General features: G+C 45.5%; 2 protein-coding genes and 2 long non-coding RNA genes across 6 annotated transcripts; 1 reads left to right on the top strand and 3 right to left on the bottom strand.

Moving 5' to 3' along the window:
• Positions 1-6: 6 nt before the first annotated feature.
• Positions 7-737, top strand: LOC135282658 (uncharacterized). The gene is made up of 2 exons (XR_010348725.1): positions 7-284; positions 399-737. It is a non-coding gene; the product is annotated as an uncharacterized LOC135282658 (long non-coding RNA).
• MIF (macrophage migration inhibitory factor) lies at positions 472-2,841 on the bottom strand. Its single transcript, XM_064392629.1, has 3 exons — positions 2,618-2,841; positions 1,517-1,689; positions 472-739 (listed from the first exon to the last, which is right to left on the bottom strand). The coding sequence occupies exons 1-3, from the start codon at positions 2,723-2,725 to the stop codon at positions 673-675; spliced, it is 348 nt and encodes a 115-aa protein (XP_064248699.1). The 5' UTR covers positions 2,726-2,841; the 3' UTR covers positions 472-672.
• A 3,253-nt stretch (positions 2,842-6,094) lies between these two features.
• On the bottom strand, positions 6,095-8,872 carry LOC135282783 (uncharacterized). The gene is made up of 3 exons (XR_010348831.1): positions 8,372-8,872; positions 8,229-8,275; positions 6,095-6,762 (listed from the first exon to the last, which is right to left on the bottom strand). It is a non-coding gene; the product is annotated as an uncharacterized LOC135282783 (long non-coding RNA).
• Positions 8,873-10,599: 1,727 nt separating this feature from the next.
• On the bottom strand, positions 10,600-18,296 carry LOC135282489 (solute carrier family 2, facilitated glucose transporter member 11-like). Of its 3 annotated transcripts, XM_064392300.1 has the most exons (13): positions 18,187-18,285; positions 17,890-18,086; positions 17,208-17,306; positions 16,622-16,782; positions 14,949-15,073; positions 14,562-14,691; positions 13,837-13,985; positions 13,101-13,288; positions 12,850-12,960; positions 12,244-12,345; positions 12,010-12,085; positions 11,223-11,350; positions 10,600-10,896 (listed from the first exon to the last, which is right to left on the bottom strand). In XM_064392300.1, exons 2-13 carry the CDS (start codon positions 17,890-17,892, stop codon positions 10,690-10,692), a joined length of 1,479 nt encoding a protein of 492 aa, XP_064248370.1. In that variant the 5' UTR covers positions 17,893-18,086; positions 18,187-18,285; the 3' UTR covers positions 10,600-10,689. The 3 variants fall into 3 exon arrangements, with proteins under 3 accessions (XP_064248370.1, XP_064248369.1, XP_064248371.1); XM_064392299.1 differs by lacking the exon at positions 17,890-18,086 and having other exon boundaries at positions 18,187-18,296; XM_064392301.1 differs by lacking the exons at positions 13,837-13,985; positions 14,562-14,691; positions 17,890-18,086 and having other exon boundaries at positions 18,187-18,296.
• Between the last annotated feature and the right edge of the window lie 1,744 nt (positions 18,297-20,040).

The raw sequence follows: 20,040 nt of genomic DNA, 5'->3' as shown, positions 1-20,040 counted from the left end.
CAGCATTTCCCCTCAGCCAGCAAAAGCACTCCTTCAGTGCTCGTCTGGCCACTCACAGGTGGCACAGCCTCAGAGGAAAGCTGCCCTGAAGCAGCAGGTACAGGGCTGGTACCTGCAGCAATGGCAGATATAACCCAAAACATACCTTTTTTTTTTTTTGTAAGGTCATTTTTCCTAAAGCTAAGCGCAGAAGTCAAACATTTCTTTGTTGGTATAGACACAAGACTGAGGCGATGTGAGCAGAGCACAGAGCAACAAGCCACCCTGAACCCATCCAAAGCAAGGTAAAAATCACTGGAGCGCTGTGAGGAACCAGCTCCAGGCACCACCACCATAGTGTGAAATACTGTGTCTAAGAAACACTGGCAAACCCAAACCACTCCTTTTGTTTGCTTTAGGATCAGAGTGGAACAGACACATTAGCAATTGCCCAACTCCATCCCCAACCTGCCAAAGCCTAAACCACACAGCTTACTTCTAAATCTTTATTTGTTTTCTACACAGAGAAAACAGAGGAATGTTGAAGCAGCAATATTTAAACACACTAGCAAGGAGCCATCAATCTGTGAGAGTGCACAAAGTGCAACACGGGGCCATTTGTGCTGTGGTCTCTGCTACGGGGCAGGGTGAGGGCAGGTCCAGGAACAGCCTCTTCGTTCAGACGGGAGAGCTCTACGCAAAGGTGGAGCCGTTCCAGCCCACGTTGGCAGCGTTCATGTCGAAGTAGTTGATGTAGACCCTGCAGAAGAGGTACAGGAGGAAATAACGACATCATTAACTCATTTATATAAGTTGGGACAACACAATAGGGGACAGTGCTTCCCATTCTTCTGCTTATAAAAACATCAAGCTTCATCTTTACCAAAAATCTGGCGGAGCCTCCAAACAGCCTCAATATTTCTCAGTCCTCAAATTTGTACTTTTATTCTTCTGCAGTCAGGGACTGTCCAGACACCAGACAGATTTAGTTTAGCAAATTTCCGGAGATCAGCCCCTTTTGTTTCTGAGCCTGGCAGTCCCTCACACAGACTGGCAGCCTCGGGAGTTAAGCATGCCCTCAGGCCTGGCTCTGCGTATCTCCCTTCAACCCCGATGGCACCAGACTCTTCCCATCCTTCACAGCTGCACACAGACACTGCTGAACTCGGCAGGGGGGCTGCTCACAGCCTGCTGCCTTCTGTCTCTCAGCTCCAGCCTCTTACTGCTCCTTGCTCGTGCTTTCAGCCTTGCTTCCCCAGAGGACAAGACACCACACCTCAGAGGCAAAAGACACACTGGGCAACTTGTCAGTGCTGTGGTGTTTTTCCCTACTCTCAGAGCAGAAAGCAATTGAACAATGAGCTCTCCAGGGAGGCAGGCACCGAATTGTTACGTGGACGTGAAAATGCTGCAAGCAATCACTTGGTATTTTCTAGAACACATGGACTTATTCCTGGCATTTTAAATTTTTAAATAGACTTTTCAAAGCAGTTTCAGAAAGCCAGATCAATACGGTTAAACTGTGTCCCAGCCTTACCTGTCTGCAGATACGTGCAAGTGCTTCGAGATCAGATCACACAGCATCTTGGTGTAAGTCTTGTTCTGCTGCCCTCCTATTTTGCCGATGCTGTAGAGGCTGCAGAGCGCACAGGGATCAGTGGAGCCCCCGAAGGACATCATCTGGTCAGGTATGATGTGCACAGCTATGTACTGCGGGAGGTAGGGAAACGCTCCGTTACAGGCTGTCTGAACTGCCCTCTCCTGACCAAAATCTGCTTTAGGTACCAACTGCAAACAGAGCAGCTGAACTGGGGCCAGGCAGCTCTTCAGTGCTCCCCAGGCCCGGGGGAGGCTCAGGCCCGGCAGCCCCCACCGGGGGCACGGCCCTGGGGGCTGCGGGGACCCTCGGCCCGGCTCTCAGCTTTAGGAACGCGGTTATGTGTGCACAAAGCCGCCGGCGAGGCGGGCACTCCTGCCCGCCACAGCCGCGCCACCGCGCGGGGCGGAGCGAGATAAAGGCCCGAGAACTGTGCCTGCGTGCCGGGGCGCACATCCCCAAATCTCGGACCTGCCGGAGAGCCGGGCAGCGATTCGGTCTTATCGGGCTCCGGCTCCTGGGGCTGCTGCGGTCTGGCCCAGGAGGGGCCGTGTGAGCTGCCCGGAGCGCTCGGTCTATCCGAGCCTCTGCCCGGGCGCGTCCGTGCACTGCGCAGCTCCGCTGCCCCAGCCGCGACGCCGGCACAGGCGCAGCACATCCCCGGCTACGTGAGCGCCGCGCTCCTGCAGGCCCGGCTGCTGCTCCAGGCAGGGGCCGGCCATCGGGAGACTCGGCGCCGCGGGGTGGAACGGGCACCGGCTCCTTCCTCCGGAGCAGCGGGGCCGCCGCCGCGCTGTGCCGCAGCTGCTCCTCGGCGGCCGCGGCCCGCCCGCCCGCGGGCCCGAGGGAGCGGCGATGCCCCCGGGGCCCGAGCGAGCGGCGATGAGGGAGCGGCGATGCCCCCGGGGCCCGAGCGAGCGGCGATGAGGGAGCGGCGATGCCCCCGGGGCCCAAGGGAGCGGCGGCGCCCCCGGGCCGCTCGGCCGCCGCCCCTCCCGCCGGGCCCGCCGCGCACGTGCTCGCCCCGCTCCCCGCCCTCACCTGCGCGGGCTTGCCAGTGGCCTTGGCCAGCTGCTGGGTGAGGTCGCCCAGCAGGCTGTCGGGCACGGCGTCCTTGCAGACATTGGTGTAGATGGCGAACATGGGCATGGTGGCGGCGGTGGGGGCGGCGGGGCCGGCGACAGCAGCCTAAGCGAACGGCGGGACCGGCACAGTGCAGCGGGGAGGCGTCAGCGGCGCTTTTAGCGCTCGGGGCCGCCCCGCACGCAAAGCGGCCCCGCCCGGCAGGGAGGGGAGGGGAGGGAGCGGGGCGGGGACACACGCTCACGCCGGCTCCGCGGTCTGCGCCCCTCTGCCGTGTGCCGACCCCTCCCGCGGCTGGCTCTCGACCGGAGGTCTGCCCCGCTCCGCCGTTATTGCTTGGCTTTGTTACTGCCACTGAACATTTTTGGAGGGCTTGTTGCAGGCTGCTTCCTGGAACGGAGTTCTGGAGCGCTCCTTCCGGGCGCTCTGGGCAGCTCATGCATAACCTGACACCAGGGCATGTGATGGTACCGCTGCGGCACTCCCACTGGTTTCTGCGGGATCAGGGCCAGAGAGGGATGTAGGCCCCAGCTCGGCAGTTGCAAAAAGGGGTACTTGGCCTGACTCCGAGATTTTTTTTCTTTTGCAAAATAAAGTAACATTTGTAGCGGTTTTGCTTTAACTGTGTGTAACAGCTTTAGCTCGGTGTAAGCAGAAACGTCTGCCTTGCTGCCATATAAATTATTCTCTAATGTATTTCAGTCAAATTAAAAATTGCTTATTGCTCCTCAGCCTCCCCATTTTCACATCATATTTTTCTACTGGAAAGAGGCAGAAGTGAATTTTGGTTTGCTTAGGCATGAACTGGTGTGTGCCTGTCGGAGGTGGGAGGCGGCAGAGCCGAGCCGAATGCTGCTCTGTGTGATGCCATGCACGTAGGCTGCCAGGACACGGCTCCCCGCCCTGGCTCTTGCCTGCCCCGACGGCGGCAGCGCTGCTCTGCTAACGAAATGACTCACAGGAAGGCTAAAGAGGATCAGGCCCGGAGCCCTCTCCGCCCAGACATTGCACACACAGCGATCGTGCGCTGTGCTGCTAGAAAGCTTGCCCACACGTACATATTACAGATGTGGGCACTCATAGCCCGGAATGAGGAGTGAGGGGTGGTGTCACACGGGAGTGCAGTGGAGTGACACCGGTTATAATGCTGAGAACTGGAGCACTTCATGTTCTAGTGATTAGCAGTGCTTAAGAGCAGCCACTAAAAACTGATTAAGTTTCCTCCCTTTGATATCCTCAGCTCCCTGCCAATGCATAGTTCCACTTTTTCCTGTCGCCTAGGTTTGTTTTGTGGAGATGGGGTGGGGATTCTACCTGTGTGGGGAGAAAAGCTTGAGAGCAACATCACCACTGGTGTGCTTGACCTGTGGCCTGCCAAGCCCACAGGTTATGCTGTCACTCAATGGAGAGATATGTGCAATTACATTCTCTTTTACCTCCCTGACTAAGAAAGAAGCTTTCACCAAAGCAGCTTCCATTTGTTATCCCAACAAAGCATTTTTGTTGTTTGAGGTGCAGGTCTGTATTTAAAGTCTGTGGCTGCAAAGCAAAGCTGTGGTAGGGACACAATGGGATGTTAACAATAGAGTTCAGAACAGGGCTGTGAGAAGGTTTGCTCTTCCAGAAAAAACTCACAATACACTTAACTATAGAATTTCAGGAAACATCTCTACTCAATCTTTTATTTTACTTTGGAAGCAAATTATCTTATCTGACCAAGGGCTTAAATAATAAATATTTGTATGCAAATCTTCCTTTCATAATTAATTCACCACTTCAGTCCCTAGGAATTGCTGTGGCTTGCTGTGCTTCTGCCTCTTTCTGAGCTGTGCTCTAATCTTTGCTGTCACTACAAATTGTTCAGTGGATGAAAAGGGGAGGGCACAGCAGTGAACAGTGGTTTTTTCCACTCGCTCCCTCTGCCTGTGCTGAGGCCTGGGAGACTCACAGCACAAGTTTTTCTGTTACTCAGCTAGATATCCCTGTAGTGTTAGGCCTAAAGAGGACCTGGACTACATCTATTTCTTTCAAATAAGAGGTAATCATGTCTTTGCTCCTTTTGAAAGCAGGTCCATGTGCAACATTTACACATCTACTAACTTAAATATATCTTGAAACCAGGTCAAGATATATTTATCCCTTCTTGAAATTTGGCTCTTGAGCATGGACAGGGCAAAGGCAAAAGGAGCGTTCATCTTCATATACGACTAAACCTTTTTTTGAAAGAAAAGCTTCTCTTGAGAGTATTTTGAGAAGGCACCCTCCATCTCAACTTCAGGTCTTCCCAGCATAACAGGAAGGTCTCAGACATAAGATTTCTGCTGCATTTTTATTGAAGCAGCAGACAAGATAAACAGCAGTGAGTAGCAGCAACTACGATACCAATGCATTTTGTATTTGGCAGATGCCAGAAGGTGACTGGAACTGCAGCTCTCAAACCACGGTGAGGGCTCAGGAATAAGCGGTGATCACCCCAGGGCACCTCAAGGGAAGGTGCTGTTGTTCCAGCCCACATTGCCAGGACTGATGTCAAAGAAGCTGACGTAGATTCTGGAAGGGAAGACAAGCACTGCTAACAGTGAGAGCAGAGTGCTGCAGGCTGGCCAGGGTGCTCCTGCACCAGGACACCCTGCAGATCTCCCCTGGGGCTTCATCCTTCCCAGGCCTCACACTCCCTTCCTCCTGCCCCTTTTAATGCCCCATCTATTTGCATTCTGGAGTTCCTAGTGATCAAGTTCTGTCTGTACCAGGTCTTTTGCACGTGATATCTGTGGGTACATACAGTGCCTGACCCTACATCATTTTAACCAAAGAATTCTGCAGCTTCAGCTCATGCAATGGCTCTTTTCTTTTTAGCTGGGGAGTTGCTCATTTGATGGCATTTGATGTCTTCAATCAGCACATTAATAGAGAGCACCAAAGGACCAGCCTGGGATGAATAGTTTTAACAGGCTGTGGAAAGCCATGTCAGACAAGTTGCTGTATGAGCTCGCCTGTCAGATGGTGTTTTCAGTTGTTTGCTCATCAGGTCACAAAGAAATTTGGAGTAGACCTTGTTCTCCTGCTCCCCTAACTTTCCAATGCTGTAGAGAAAGCACATAGCACAAGGGTCTGTGGAGCCACCAAAGGACATCACCTGACCAAGGAAGATCTGTATTGCTAAATACTGTTGGAAGAAGAAAATCAATGTTATTATCTTTGAGGTGTTAAGAAAAGTTTTGAAAGTCCAGGAAGGCATTTATGTACCTAAATTGCAGTGAAAATAAGTGCATGTTTTTGATATGCAAGGCTTTCATTTGTTGACAACTTGCTGTCTAGATTTGCATTCTACTCCAAGATCCTCACTGCTGTGTCAAAGGCCAGTACAAAGACTCCATAGTTTTCAGGCTTCCTAGTCCAGGTGCTCCAGGAGCTCAGTGACCTGGAGTATCTGCAGCACCTCCTCCGAGCCAGCAGGCTCCCCCTGCCTGTGTGGGAAGGTCAGGGGCGAGGGGGAGTGCAATGGTCCTGCTGCTGCATTTCGTTCCAGAGAGATTTTGCACCTCACTGGCTCCTGCTGCAGTCTTCCCTGCTGAGGTAAATGTGAACTGACACAGCAGAGGCCTAAATCAACATCCACCTCATTAAACAAATACAGCCTAATCCTGCTTTTGTTCTGGATATCAGGAAAAACAGAAGAAAGTATCTATGTTAATATTAATGACCAGCCCTCGATTTTCCCTGCTGCTAATACACAGTGTCAGATCCACACACTGGGGAATCTGGGGATCAGTTCCTCTGGCATTCTTCTGCCTTCTGTGCTGTTCTTACCCACGTTCATTAGCAGCGCATCGTTGGAACTCGGCAGCAATTCCCCCTCTTGGTAAAACAAGCCAGCCTGAGTACCAGGAGTTGTCTGGGTAATTAGTCTTGGCCATCATTTACAGTTTGTTTGGGTGTGAGGTGCATCAGACCACAGCAGTACAGGATAAGCCAAGGAGATCCTGCTGAGGTACCACTTGCTTGGCTCTGTTCTCCCCTGTCTGGACACCATGTGCTCTTGACTTTATGCCAAATGTAGGTAAATCCATGCCTTGAACTCCTACCCAGGAATAAGGTTATCACTATTAAAAGAAAAATCAAGTTGAGGCATTAATCAGCATTATTTTCTTCTTAGAGCAGTTTGAAAATATTTGGAACCGTTCTTCAATTAGGAAAAAACCCTATTTGATTAAAAATCCTTATTTTTCCCAATTGCAAGGTTTCTGTGAGAGAAAAGCTTTGCATTCCAGCCCACCCTAATCCTTTCCTTCTTTCTGTGTTATAACTAAGAGAGTCTCCCTTTCCTATTGCCTCCTTTGTCACGAAGAGCCTGTATGTCCTCTTCAGAAAAATCTCTTTGTTATTCCCTGTATATTTGTAAGTCCCATTACATAGCCCTTCCACACAGCTGCACAAACCTGTTCCAGCTGCATCCCAGCCCTGGCCTCTAGCTTTATATTCAGAAGCTGTTATGCAAGACACACCCCTTGCCCCCCCAACAACAAGTACTTGGTTGCTAGACTGATAAAAATGTGATTTTTTAAAGAGGAATAAAACACATCAGTTTTATGTAAGATTTTAATGTGTTCAGGTGTCCCAGTGCTTAGAGAAAGGGCTCTGAGGGCTCCCCAGCAAGCCTTTCTGTAGGCACCAAAACTTCATTCTTTCCACAGTTTCAAAGCATCACTCCCAAAGCAAAGTAAACATTTTCTGAAAATGGGCAGTGAATATGCACAAAGGGTGCTTAAACAAGCAGCTACAGATCCATAGCCAATTCACTGAAGTTACTGCTGCTACAGCAACTGAGGTACAGCTCATCTTATTAAGTTTACAGCTCTGTAGAGAAGTTTTCTTTTGGTTTTTCATATTCTACAACCTTCAGGAAGAAACTGATACAGTGACTAGTGACCAGTCAGTATTAAGAAAATAACAGCCGTATAAATCCTTATAAGACCCTCAATACCTGTATTTCAGGACTTCACCTCAGTAGCATGCTGCCATATGCCATATGCTTTGGCAGGTAAAACCCCTCCAGTTTGGTAGTGAAACCAGCAGGCAGCTTTTACTCTGGTGTTTTGACTACAAATAGCAGGATGCCACACAGATATTTTTGCCAGATGTCCAAGCAAGCTGAATAAATAATTTTTGTACTTCAGCTGTAACCACTAGGCTACAGGCAGTTTGGTGGCACTTATTCAACAGGACTCAGCAAGGAAGTGGAGGCTGAGGTTTACTTTTCACTCAGCCAGGTTCTTGAGAGGCATTCACAGGTACCTGTGGACACATCCCACATACATCCAGTGTCTTCACCTACAGATAACTACATGCAAGATCATCCTACACAAAGCTAGCTTGAATAATCCAGAGTTTTGAGACCCCAACAAAACTAAATTACAGTGAACAAGTACTTGATATTCTCCCAGAGAGAAGACTGCAAATACTGGTGAGTCCTTAGCTATATTAGTTTATCAAGGCTATCACTCAGAAACAGCTCATTGCATAGGCATAGCTGGCTAAAGAAGGAAAAAATTTCAGCAAATGGACTTACCTGTGCTGGTTTGCCCAATGCTTTTGATAATTGTTGGGTGAGCTCCCCTGCAAAAGATTCTGGAATGTTATCCTTGCTTGTATTTGTGTTAACAATGAATTTAGGCGTCTTTGGATCACAAGTAGTTTTTTTTTTCAGCTCACCTGTTCTCAGCTTTATTTCTAACTCACCCACAAGCTGGCCCAGCCCACTGTGCCAGTAAGCACCTCAGGAGCCTCTAAACAGTCAGTGGTACCTTCAGCAGGTGCCTTGGGAGGGGTGGGAGTGTCTCAGGAGAGGTGAGGCTGAATGTGCCATCTGCAGGCTGCTAACACAGACACAGTGCACTGGCCTGGGAGGGAACCCAGCCTCTGCACTCTGGAGACCAAAGCATCCAAAATGACCCTTCGGGTTTGGATACAGCCCAGTCATTAAACCAGTGGAAAAGCAAGTGTTTCAGAGACTAGTGTAGGTGGTAATGCACCTCTTCATGCAAGCCTAGTAATTGTTCTTTAAAAATTGGATGAACCATTCAATTGTGAGGTCTGAAACTCTCTCTGTGGAATGGACCATAACAAAAACCCCAGTGACACATGTTGTGCAGACCTTTCCTGAGCCATGACTAAGTCACCACAAAGCTGCCTTAAAATCAGTCCTGATTTTCCACTGTGGTGATGGATTCTACATGCTCAGAGAAGGCTTGTTTTCAACTCGCTCCTTTGTTGTGCAAATAGTTCCATAACAGTCATAACTCCTGAGAGATAGGAAATCCACAGGCTTTCTGACATGAGCTACTTTTATCCAGACTGGAGGGAGTGTGTGGCAAGGCTGGGATCAGTTCTCCCTGCTGCCTAGAACAGCCTTACATGAGAGAAGTGATTTAGAGGCATCATATGGAATTTGGTAGGGGGTGTTCACAGTGAGATGTGTGGGGAGAGCAGGTTGAAAATGCTGATGGGGATAAAATAAATGGTTTGACCATTTCTCCATGTTAAAAGTGATGGGTGCCTTTGTGCCCAGTAGTTTTTGAGCTAAGAGCTTTTCTACTCACTCCATTTTCTTCAGGCTTTCTATGGCTTGCACTAAATGCTTGTATTAATGGTGTAATTTAAGTAAACACTTTTTAGTTGTGAAAACTTCTGTATGATCGTGCTGGAGCTGATTGTGTTCAAGGTCAGGTTGACTGGCCCTGAGCAACCTGACCTAGATGGTGGCATCCCTGCCCATGGCAGGGGGTGGAACTAGGTTATCTTTAAGGTCCCTTCCAACCCAATCCATTCTGTGATTGTGTGGAGTATGTTGATTTTAAGTTAGTTCCTTCACTGTAGCACCCTTGCTGTAAAAAGTCAGCAAATAAAAAGTCAGGAGATGAAATTACTGTGTCAGTGTTCATTTACAGCCCACGTTTGTGGATTGTGTTTCCTGTGTGCATTCTGAAAATAATGAAAACCCTAAAAAAACTAGAAATAAGATCTGGCTTACAAAAAGCCTTTTCAGGGCATGTTTCCTAAGCCAAAGTGTTAAAAACAAACACAAGTGACACCTCCATGTGTAAGGAGAGGAGCTGTAGTTTGTAATATTGATTCATATTTTCTTCAGTGGTTAGAGGAAAGCAGGTGGCATGATCCAAACTGTTTAGTTACAAGCCATCCTATACTTGTTACTGGTCACTTGGAAAAACTTAGACTATTTCCAATGAACTTCACAACCTATTTTTACTGCTGGGTACAATAATCAGCCGTTATTCCCAGCTTGCTTACATAGCAAGAAAAACATTTCCAAAACAAACTCTTTCTTCTGTGAAAACATCTGATGTAATTCCCAGAAGTTGATGCACCAGGTTGGAAATCAGTTCCTTAGACACCAGAGATGCTCTCCAGAGCCTGCTTTATTTTACAGCAGCCATTTTCCTTCTTCTGCATGCAAGAATATCTCAGTTTAGCAGGTCCTTCTCCCTGCCTAGAGTTACCAGGATGTTTTCCACTGAGATTTCAATTACATCTCCAGGACTGTTGTGCAGCAAACTTCACTTTCAATGCCTTTCTCTGCTGTCATGCTGAAACCTGTTTTCTGAATTTGAGGTGTTATTTTTTAGTCTGTATCATCTTGGCTCACCCTAAACCATGTATTTAGCTTTTCCTCTGCATTCCTGTCACCCAAATACTTTAGACTTCTGTGTTTCCCCAGCCTCATGACTGTTGGTCACTGAGCCGTCTTAATCATTCTTTACCTTGGTTCATCTGAAAATATTTCACTTGTTCTTTTGTATTTCTGATATTCTTCTCTGAGCTGTTTGCCAGCAGGTTCCTGCTTATGAGATACTTAGTGTTACTCTAGAATAATGACTTTCATATCTATCCTAAAAAAGAAAAAACAAATGAGACAGAAGAGCTTGCAGTCTGTTTTTAATGTTTCCTTTTTAGTTCTATTGCAACATTGTTTCCTGTCTTTTCTAAGAGATGCAAATTTCTTCTCTGAACATTCAGAGCTTGGTGCAAGACAACTGTTCCTTAGGAAAGTTATTTTCAGTGACAGAGGCTTCTTTTTTCCCAAAGTTCAGCTTATTGAATTCTGCTTTTATTTCCATGATTGATTTTCCCTTGGTCTCAGGAAGATACAGGTAGATGAAAATTGCTGATAAAACAAGGATTCCCAAAAAGATAAGGAAGCAGAGGGGTCCAAGGTTATCCTGCAGGCAGAAATGCAAGGAAAATAAGAATCTCATTTCTATTTCCCTGCCCTTTAGTGCAAGCCTGTGTCTTAGAAGTTCAGATTCAAGGGTGTGCTCAATACACAGTCCAGAACAGGTACCAAACCAAGAGTTCCCACAGGCCATGATTGCCCTGAGTCCAATTGCTGCTCCTTGACAAGGCTGGGGAATTTCTGAGCAGGTTTGGTGTTTGGACAGAGTGCTGAGCTCTGCATGTCATTGCAATTTATTGCTACTATTTTGCCCCTTGTCAGCATTCAGAAATAGATTAGCCTGGAAAGAGGGATCCTCTGAGAGTCACTTACAACAATTACTGGAAAAATCATCCCAAGTACAAAGAGTCCCATCCAGTTGATGCAGCCAACAATCAGAAAGGCTGATGGTCTGTATGACTGGCTGAAGATCTCAACCATCACAGATATGGTGGCTCCAGCTGAAAAAGCAAAGCCAAACACACACCAGGTTTATTTCTGCTGAAGCTCCTCCAGTGGCAGTGGCAGAGGGGACGCACAGGCAGAATAGGTCACCTGTTGGTAGGTGGCCTCTGCTATGAGGGTGAAAGGCTTTGATTCCAGAAATGGAATCCAGCAGTTAATTCAGGTTCCTCTTGTGTGCACTGAAATAATTTTTCTGGTATCAGTGGATTTGTGCAGTGCCATATTGCACTGGAAGTTGTCACTGGTGCAGGGTTTATAAAACCAGCCTCCCTTTTGGCTCCTGTGGCCACTTCCACCTGGAGCATATTGGTAGGCAAAAGCTTAATTTGTTAAGTTATTGAAGATGATTACTGTAACATACCTGGCAGTGCCTAGAATCCTGTTTTTAGTTGATTAATTTAGAAATTGTTTTGAATTTTCTGTCTCATGCCCTCTGGAGAAGAAGATACTGTTTAAAATTATTTAGATCATGTGATCAGCAATAAAATTTGAGGTGTCTGCATCTTTTCCTGTCTTCCACTTGTATGTGTCTGCCCTTCCCTCCTTAATTTCCAGAACTTTTTAGCAGGGCACTAGCCTGTTCTTCCTCTGCCAGTTGTGTTGCCAACCAATTCAACACCAAATTTCCTCCCAGCATAACCACGGATGTACTCACAGGGTCCAATTCCAAAGAAGACAACGAACAGGAAGATCAAGATAACACTGAAGTAATGCATCCAGAAAAAGCGATGCTAAAAGTGACAAACCAGTGACAGCAAACCATTAGACACAGGACAGAATAGCAGAGCTCTGTACTTCCTGCCACTGGCTGAAGGTTTTATACATCTCCTGAGAGTCAGGAGCAGAAAGAGGGGCTGGGGAAGTGGCCAGGAGGCTGCTGCCTCTTTACCTGCAGTGACAGGGTCGTGGTGAGCAGCGCCAGCACAGAGCTCATCAGCAAGTATCCACCCCAGAGCAGCACCTTCCGCCCAAAGCGGTCTATCAGGGTGCTCTGCAAGGCACAAAACACAGCTCTCAAACCCCAGGCCTCACAGGAAATCACTCCTCCTCTCTCCATGTGTTCTGTGCAGAAGATTTGTCTAAATAGTTGGCCTAAATCAGTGTCATTTAATTAGTTCCTAATTAAATTGATTTGTTGTTTCAAAACGAATTCATTATTAATTAAGCTGTGTTTATAGTCAATCCTAAGTTGTTTTTAGACTGTTCCCTCTTTTGCATGCTGGCATGTGTCAAATTGTCCACACATACGTACACACATCTAATCTAGAACATCAGAAGATTGTTATTTTGCAGAAAAAAAGTGAGTCTAAAGACACACACTCATGCAAATAATTTGGGGAAAAAACTTCTTTGTATCCTGCCTGTGGTTTTGCAGAAGCAGGAAGATGTGGCTTAGGTTATGCAAAGTTTCCCTGGGCCCAGTTATAAGAAAGGAAAGGCACAGTTGTTGACCACATGAAATTTTTCCTTCAAACTCAAATCTGAAAAGACTTACACACAGTATGGAGGACAAGCACTCACACAACCCGACTCCCAGGGACACGTATGGGATAAGGTATTCTTCAAACTTGGCTGTGTGGAATACTTCAAAAGAATAGAAGTATATCTGAAAAATGGAAAGAGGAAGTTAACCTGTGAAAAAAGGTGTTGCATTTGGGATACAATTCTAACCTGGTTTGATAACATTGACTTTGAGAGGTCTGTAATGCTGCCTCTCTTGTCCTGGAGATGAAGAGAGCACTCAACTGCATTTATCCCACAGAGCTGCAGCGTGGTCATGACAATCACCAAAATGTAGAGCTGCCAGCGCAAGGATCGCTCTTTTATTACTTCAAGGACACGCAAGGTTTTCGTGCTCGCCATTGCACCCTTCTCCTTCATAATGTCATCAATTTCTGCTTGGTGGTCTCCTTCCCCCCAGAGCTTCCTGATGGCTGTAGGGGAGAAAGAGGGAAGTGGATTATCCTACCAGGATAGCTCCTTCAGGAGTGGTTGTATTAAACCCTTTAGGCTGCCTGTCCACTGGAGAAGGTGCTGGTGCTGCTTCTGCCACCTGGTTGCTGCAGGGGCAGTGAGCAATTTGAAGGATTTTGTGTGTCTGGTTCTCAGTATAGAACTGCTTTCTAATGGGGAGTTAACTGAGAACATAGTAAACATTTGAGTACTTTTTATTTAGCAATACAAAAAAGGACAGCTGCCTGGACCATCTCCTTTAAAGAAATAAAGCAGTGCCCACCAAGGTGGGAAAGGTTAGGTGTGCTGATATACATCTGTGTTTCTTGTCTTCATGGGCTGAGTGAGGCTGAGAGAGGCCCAGGTTAACACAGACATTGCCAGGGGCAGCTCAGCTGCTGTCTGTGAAGCTGCCCGTGCTCCATGGCACTGCAGTGTGCAGCACAGCCCTGCCCTGCCTGCCCTTCTGCAGAGGCTCTCCTGTGACACAGCAGATGAAGGAATTAAGTGAGGAAAGCAGACACTCTACCTTTCCTGCAGGCTTCCTCATTACCCTTCTGTATCAGGAGGTAGGATGGTGAATCAGGGAAAAATGGGAGGGTAACCAGTTGAACCAGTGCTGAAAGTCCACTAGATGCTAACAACCATGGCCACAAAGCTTCGCTTCCTAAAATCTCCCTGGAAAGTGTATGTGAAACAAAATTATGCTGAAACAATGGAATGAATGTTCAGGAAGTTTTTCTCAGTGATAAAGACTGCTCAGATTCCATTAAAGGGTTCACTGGCATTAACCCCTGAATTTTAATTTGGCAGATTTCACAAATTTGGCTATTTTTATTTCTGACAATTTATTTTAAAGGAATTATCTGATATTTTGAAAATTTTTCTGAATGTCATTAGAACCCAGTATAACGTCTAGAGAGCTGATGAGGCTCATTTGACCGCTGCTTGGCCACAAGAGCCAAACATTTGCTAAGACTTTTCATGTAAGTACAATGAATTTTGAAGGGGAAGTCTCCAAGTAGAAAAAGCATAGAAATAAGAAGAAATCAGATTATGAGTAAATAATTGTCTGCCTTCTATATTTAAAACTATATTTCCCTCAAATACAATCAATATTTTTCTTCTGGCATAAGCTAAGGCATGTTTTGGGGAGGAGGAAAGTGTTTCTCAGTCACTGACTAGGTGAGAGGATAAAGTTAGAGAAACATTTCTACTTTTAGTGTGACCTGATAGAAAAATTGGAGAATTTACCGTAGTCCAACAACCTGTCCTGTGAGTTTTCCCAGGGTCAGAAAAACAGCAACAGTGGCGTTGGTAAACCCACGCAACTTCTTGGGTGAAATCTCCCCTACATACTGAGGATGTATATTGAGAGAAAAACCTTGAACATACAAGAGGATAAATAGCAGTTTAAATATTTAGAAAAGCTTAACTTTTTGACCTCCCTCTCTTATATCATTTCCATTCACTCTGCTATTTAGATTAGAATTTCTTGCAAAAGAAAAATAGCAGTGAATGGCAACTTTTATTGAGTGCCTGGTTTTATTTTCTTTAAAAACCATTCTTCAAGGATGGCTGTAGAGACAAGCCCAGGAGAGGAGGTCAGGGCCTGCAGCCTTGCAGGCCTTGGTGACATACCTGCACCAATGCCATAGAGAAAGCGCCCAACCAGAACCATCTCGAAGGATTTGGCTGTTTTACTGAGGCCCATGAAAAGTGCAGCTACCAACATGATCAGGTTGGTGAACATTTGGCACTTTTTCCTGAAAAAAAAAAAAAGGAAAAAAAGACCTTGAGAATTTAGTGTGAAATGAGAACCTCTTGTACTCTTTTGACTACTCTTGCTGTGAGAGGAAGCGTGGTACAGCCATTTCTACTGTTTTGAGGAATGGCGGAAATAATTTTGACTTATCCTAAGTCAAAATGGTTCTTTAAAATTTTAGGATGTTTTAGATTTGAATTAATAAATATTTTTTAGGTTAGAATTTAGCCAGTTTTTCAGCATTTTCCATAGTACAAGTAGGGAAAAAGATTGAAGGAGTGGCCCAGTTTGTCACCAAGATTTTTAAATGGCTAGGCATCTTCATAAAATGTCAGGCTGTTCCCCACAAATAGTCTGAGTCCACGGATCCCACTCTAGAATGGCTCATACCAAAGACACTCTTGGCTAAATGGGTGCTCTGAGATGGCAGACAGAGTTTTTTAGAGGCATATTTCATTTCAAAAGTCCCTCTGTGAGAATCGTGGGCTGGCGTTCACCACCCTGGTGTCTCAGGCTCCAAGTCTTCTGCACTCAGATGTTTTTCTGTGACATTTGTTAGACAAGAGCCCCCTTGCCCACACTGAGGACCACAGAGACTCTGTGTTTAGGCTGTGATTCAGCAATTGGGTTGTTAAATAACCCATGGGAGAGGTGCAGGATCCTGTTTCCAGCCTTGGGAGACTCTCAGTGTGTGGGATGAGGCAGTGTCCCACAAGAAATTTCTTGGGGGCACTTACCTGTTAGGAAAGAACACAATTGCAGGCAGGTTAAGATGGTTTGTTGAGACCCAAATGAGGGGCCCCTGGATCAGTGTGTTGTGGAGCAGATCTTTAAGTGGGTCACACCAAGAAGATATGTTTGGCAATTTCTCTGCAAATGAAATTAGTGGTGTTACACACAAGGCACCAAGAACAGACCAGACTGGTGAGGAATCCTTTCTTTGTCCAGTGGCAAAGATAGTTTGGAACTAGCTTTCAGTAAAATGGAATTGTCAAGAACAGAGATGTCTCTTGGACATTTGTTTTGCTGGTTATATCTTTACAGTGAAATTACAAGGAATTTTTTTTTCTTCTCTCCATTTTATCGCTAGAGTAGATCTGAATATTTAATGTAACGTCACCACCCCAAAATGAGTGCATTTAAATGGAAATCTGACTCTTCTTTGTCACATAAGGATATTTTCCAGGTGTTTGAATAACTGCATATAGTGTGTTACAACACAAGACACACAGCTCCTTTATTGGAGTTTGTAAAGGTTAGGAGATCTTTGTAAGAGTGGTAGGGGACCTTGAAGAGAATGTGATCCTATGCCACTGGTCCCAGAGGCACTGATCTGGTGATGTGATGGTGACTGCAGCCCTCACAGAACACAGTTTCCCGGGGAGGGCAGATAAAAAGGACAGAAGGCTGCTTGGAAAAAGTGGATATCCAGGAAACCAAACCAATTGTCTTCAACAGGGCTGCTTCAGCCAAAAAGAAGGGACTTATTTGTGCCCCTTGGTGTTTCCCTGCACTTTCTGACTGCTGAGCTGTTACAAGGAGCACTTACTTCCTGTATTTTGTAGTCAGGTAGCCACAGCAGAGGCTTCCCAGGAATCCTCCTATCCCATAAACAGACACGATGAAGGACCACAGCAGCATGATTGTCTCGGGGTGGAGGGGAGAGCCGTGGCGATCTATCCAGGTTTCATTAATAAACTTCCTGATGTGCTGAAAAATAAAACGAGATTTGCCTGGATAATGGGTATAAGATCCCTTCACATTTGGCTGTTGTACTTCAGATCAAGCCTGTGGCTCTCATATTGGACTTACTTTGGGACTTTTTTAGTAAAACAAGTTCACTGAGATCACACTGCAAGTCTGTATCAGTCAGGATCTGCCTGGTGAGCATCCTGAGAGCTCATTTTGTGTTGTGCCCTCCTTTGGAGACTTGAACACTACATGGAAGAGCTTATTTCAAACAGAAAATGCTACCCAGTTCTTTTAAGGAGGAAAAGTTCTCTACACATGTGGTGTTACTGTCAGCCAAAGAAAAGGCCTACACATATCAGCTGAGTGCTCAGTAAATTTGGGATTTATGGGAGAACAGAGGCTCTCACCTTTGTGTTTTCAGCCTCAGAGAGATGGCTACTTACCACAGAAGGATAGTTGATGACAGAAATATGGAATCCATATGGGAAACTGCCACCAATTCCCAGCACTAAGATCATTTGAAACAGGCCCCGGAACTGAACCTGCAAAGCAAAAATAAAATCTCCATCAGCTTCTCACTTCTCTCGTTTTGTGCAAGGCCAGAGACTTTGCAGCCACACTGGTCCTTCCACTTTGTTCACTTTGGATCCTTTGAATTTAAACATTTTTCAAAATCCCTCTAATCTGCTGCCAAAGCACAACCATCAGCCACAGTGCCAGAGCAAATGGGTGTAAGGTGATAATCCATCACTCTGCTTGCAAGGAGGAAAAGGAGTTTGGAAAGGTGTTCCTGATAGTACAACTCTCACTGTGCACCTGCAACAGCTGACAGTTGGCTGGGTAAAGGTGTCACACCTGGGCATGGGGAAGAGAGAGCCAAGGGCAAGAACAAATATACACCAAACCATAATGTATGATGACACATATCACTTCTTCCCTTTTAAAGATTATGGAAACTCTTGATGGATTATATTAATTATCTTTTGATGAAGTGAAGAAAGTAATTTATTTAAAAGTTTATGTCATGATTTCTTAGCCTTTTGCTATATTCATTATTTTGGAAAGTAATCAGAGTGCTTAATATTTAGTATTGTTTTCATTAATTTAGAAGACAAAGTAAAGTACCATAGCAGTGGAAGAGCCAGAGCTGTTGTTAAATTTTCATTTCATTTCATTTCATTTCATTTCATTTCATTTCATTTCATTTCATTTCATTATTTCATTTTATCTTGTTACATAGAAAAGACAGTGGAACAGGATCTTCATGGCCCCAAGCCCCATTGCTCTTTGTGATGTTTAAACACAGAAAGGAAAGATGGTCTCTGTAACAAAGGAATTTAAAATCTTTAAAGAACTTGAATCTCTAGTATTGTGTTCTCTCTGTCTTTTGTAAGGCCTGAGGAGGTGTGAGCAGGTACTCACCAGGTTGGAGAGGAAGGCAGCCATCTCCTATGAATGAGCTGGTCCCTGCTGCTCGCTGCTGGTACCTGCCAAGGAGCCAAATGCTCACATGATCCAACAGCAGTGGCAGTGAACTAGTCCCATGTTACTGAAGTTAAATTTTACTTCAGAGGGTTTTGAGTTAATTACACGTATTCCAGCTGTCGTACAAAGTTTAGGATTGCTGGATTAAATATTTCAACCAATGGTTATGTGTAGCTCAAGCAAAGAGGACGGTGTCCCTTGCAGGACCTGTGTGCTTCATGAACTCTGTCTTCTGCTGGGGGACAGGGACTGAGAAAACAATCTTAAACAGGATTCCCATCATCATAACCTGCTCAGTTTTCAATATAAGTGAGAGACTTAGAGACAGAGTTCTCTGCTGGGAATCTTAGATGGGGCTTGGGCAGCGAACTCCAGGACTTTGACACGTAACAGGAAAGAGCTGTCCTCTCTCCAGGTGATGGCAACTGGAGCACATCGTGACTTAATCATTACTGGAAGGAACTGAACTACTCCATGATTTGGAAATGGGGTGCAAACTTAAAAATTCTACAGTACACCAGGCTTGAGCAGCCAAGTATGAGAAGCCAAGTTTTCTTTGCTAGTAGAGAGAAAGATTCATCATGCACAGTTTTGTCTGGCATTTCCACTAGGCAGTGTACTTATTTCTGTGTCTGCCATGAAAAATAAAGTTGTTTTGTGGCTGTTTTGTAATCTCCACAGCTGGATTGATGTCTGTTTCTTCTGAGAGAAAATTCTCAGGCTTTAATTTCAGTTATTTCACAATTAAGAGGGTCTTGAGTGCGTTCAGCTGGTAAATGGCTTAGTTATAACTTGGGTGAATAAATCATAAAGGGCATAGTTGATGCCAGCAGTCATATTTACTAGAAAATATTTCATATGCAAAGCATATTCCTGGATTCCCTTGCTAATGTTTGAAATGTAGTGTTTGGCACCACCCAGCCATTTCTCCTGCCACTCTCGGGCCTCATCATTGCCTTGACTTTGCTGTTGATTTGTGCTGAGAGTTCATAGAGGGATTTTTTTCAGTGGAGGTTCTCCAGAAGATAAGCTGTTGTTAGAGTGCAAATGACACTGTTCTTTTGATCCTAAGAATTAATTTCCTTTTCTATAAAATTACACAAAGTTGAAAAACATGATGTGCATCTGACTAAGGGACAGAATTCCATGTCGGCTGCTGGTATCTGCCTTGCTCAGATGATATTGGGGGGACACACAAACATGCAATAACGTGTAGACTTCAGCATGGGGCACTCCTCCTCAAATGCAACCTGCAGTTGCACATATTTTCTAATGTTTTACTTCACCCACTTCTACTTTGTGTATTTATACATATTGGAACTTACACTTTTTGCTCTCAGACTTTAAATTAGAATTCCTGCTTTGGGTAGATTGAATCTCATAACTCTCTTCCTGTGTAATGTCTTTTGCATTTATGGTGATTAGTGACTGTACTTCTTGTGTGCTGTTACTGCTTAGACTGTTCTGAGACCCCATGTATTAGATGTGCAGTTCCATAATGTCTTACAGATATCCTTTAGATTTGTGCTCAGGACAGTAAATCTCACAGCATCAGGTCATTTAGCCATTTATCTATGTGTGACACACACATCCAAAGCTTTGCTGAGCCTTCCTTAATACGGATCCATATTTTTTTGGGTCCAGCTGACAGAAGTTCACAAATACATTTTAGAAGTTTTTATATCTGCCTTAATTAGTTTTTGAGACATATCTTACCTATCAGGTGATGTCTCTGGAAGATAATGTGCATGCAGTGTTCCTGAATTACTGTCCCCTTTGTCCCTGTGCCCT

The sequence above is a fragment of the Passer domesticus genome, chromosome 17 (genome assembly GCF_036417665.1).
Source record: "Passer domesticus isolate bPasDom1 chromosome 17, bPasDom1.hap1, whole genome shotgun sequence".
In the NCBI taxonomy this organism is placed as follows: Eukaryota; Metazoa; Chordata; class Aves; order Passeriformes; family Passeridae; genus Passer; species Passer domesticus.
This window is presented reverse-complemented; position numbering and strand designations above follow the sequence as displayed.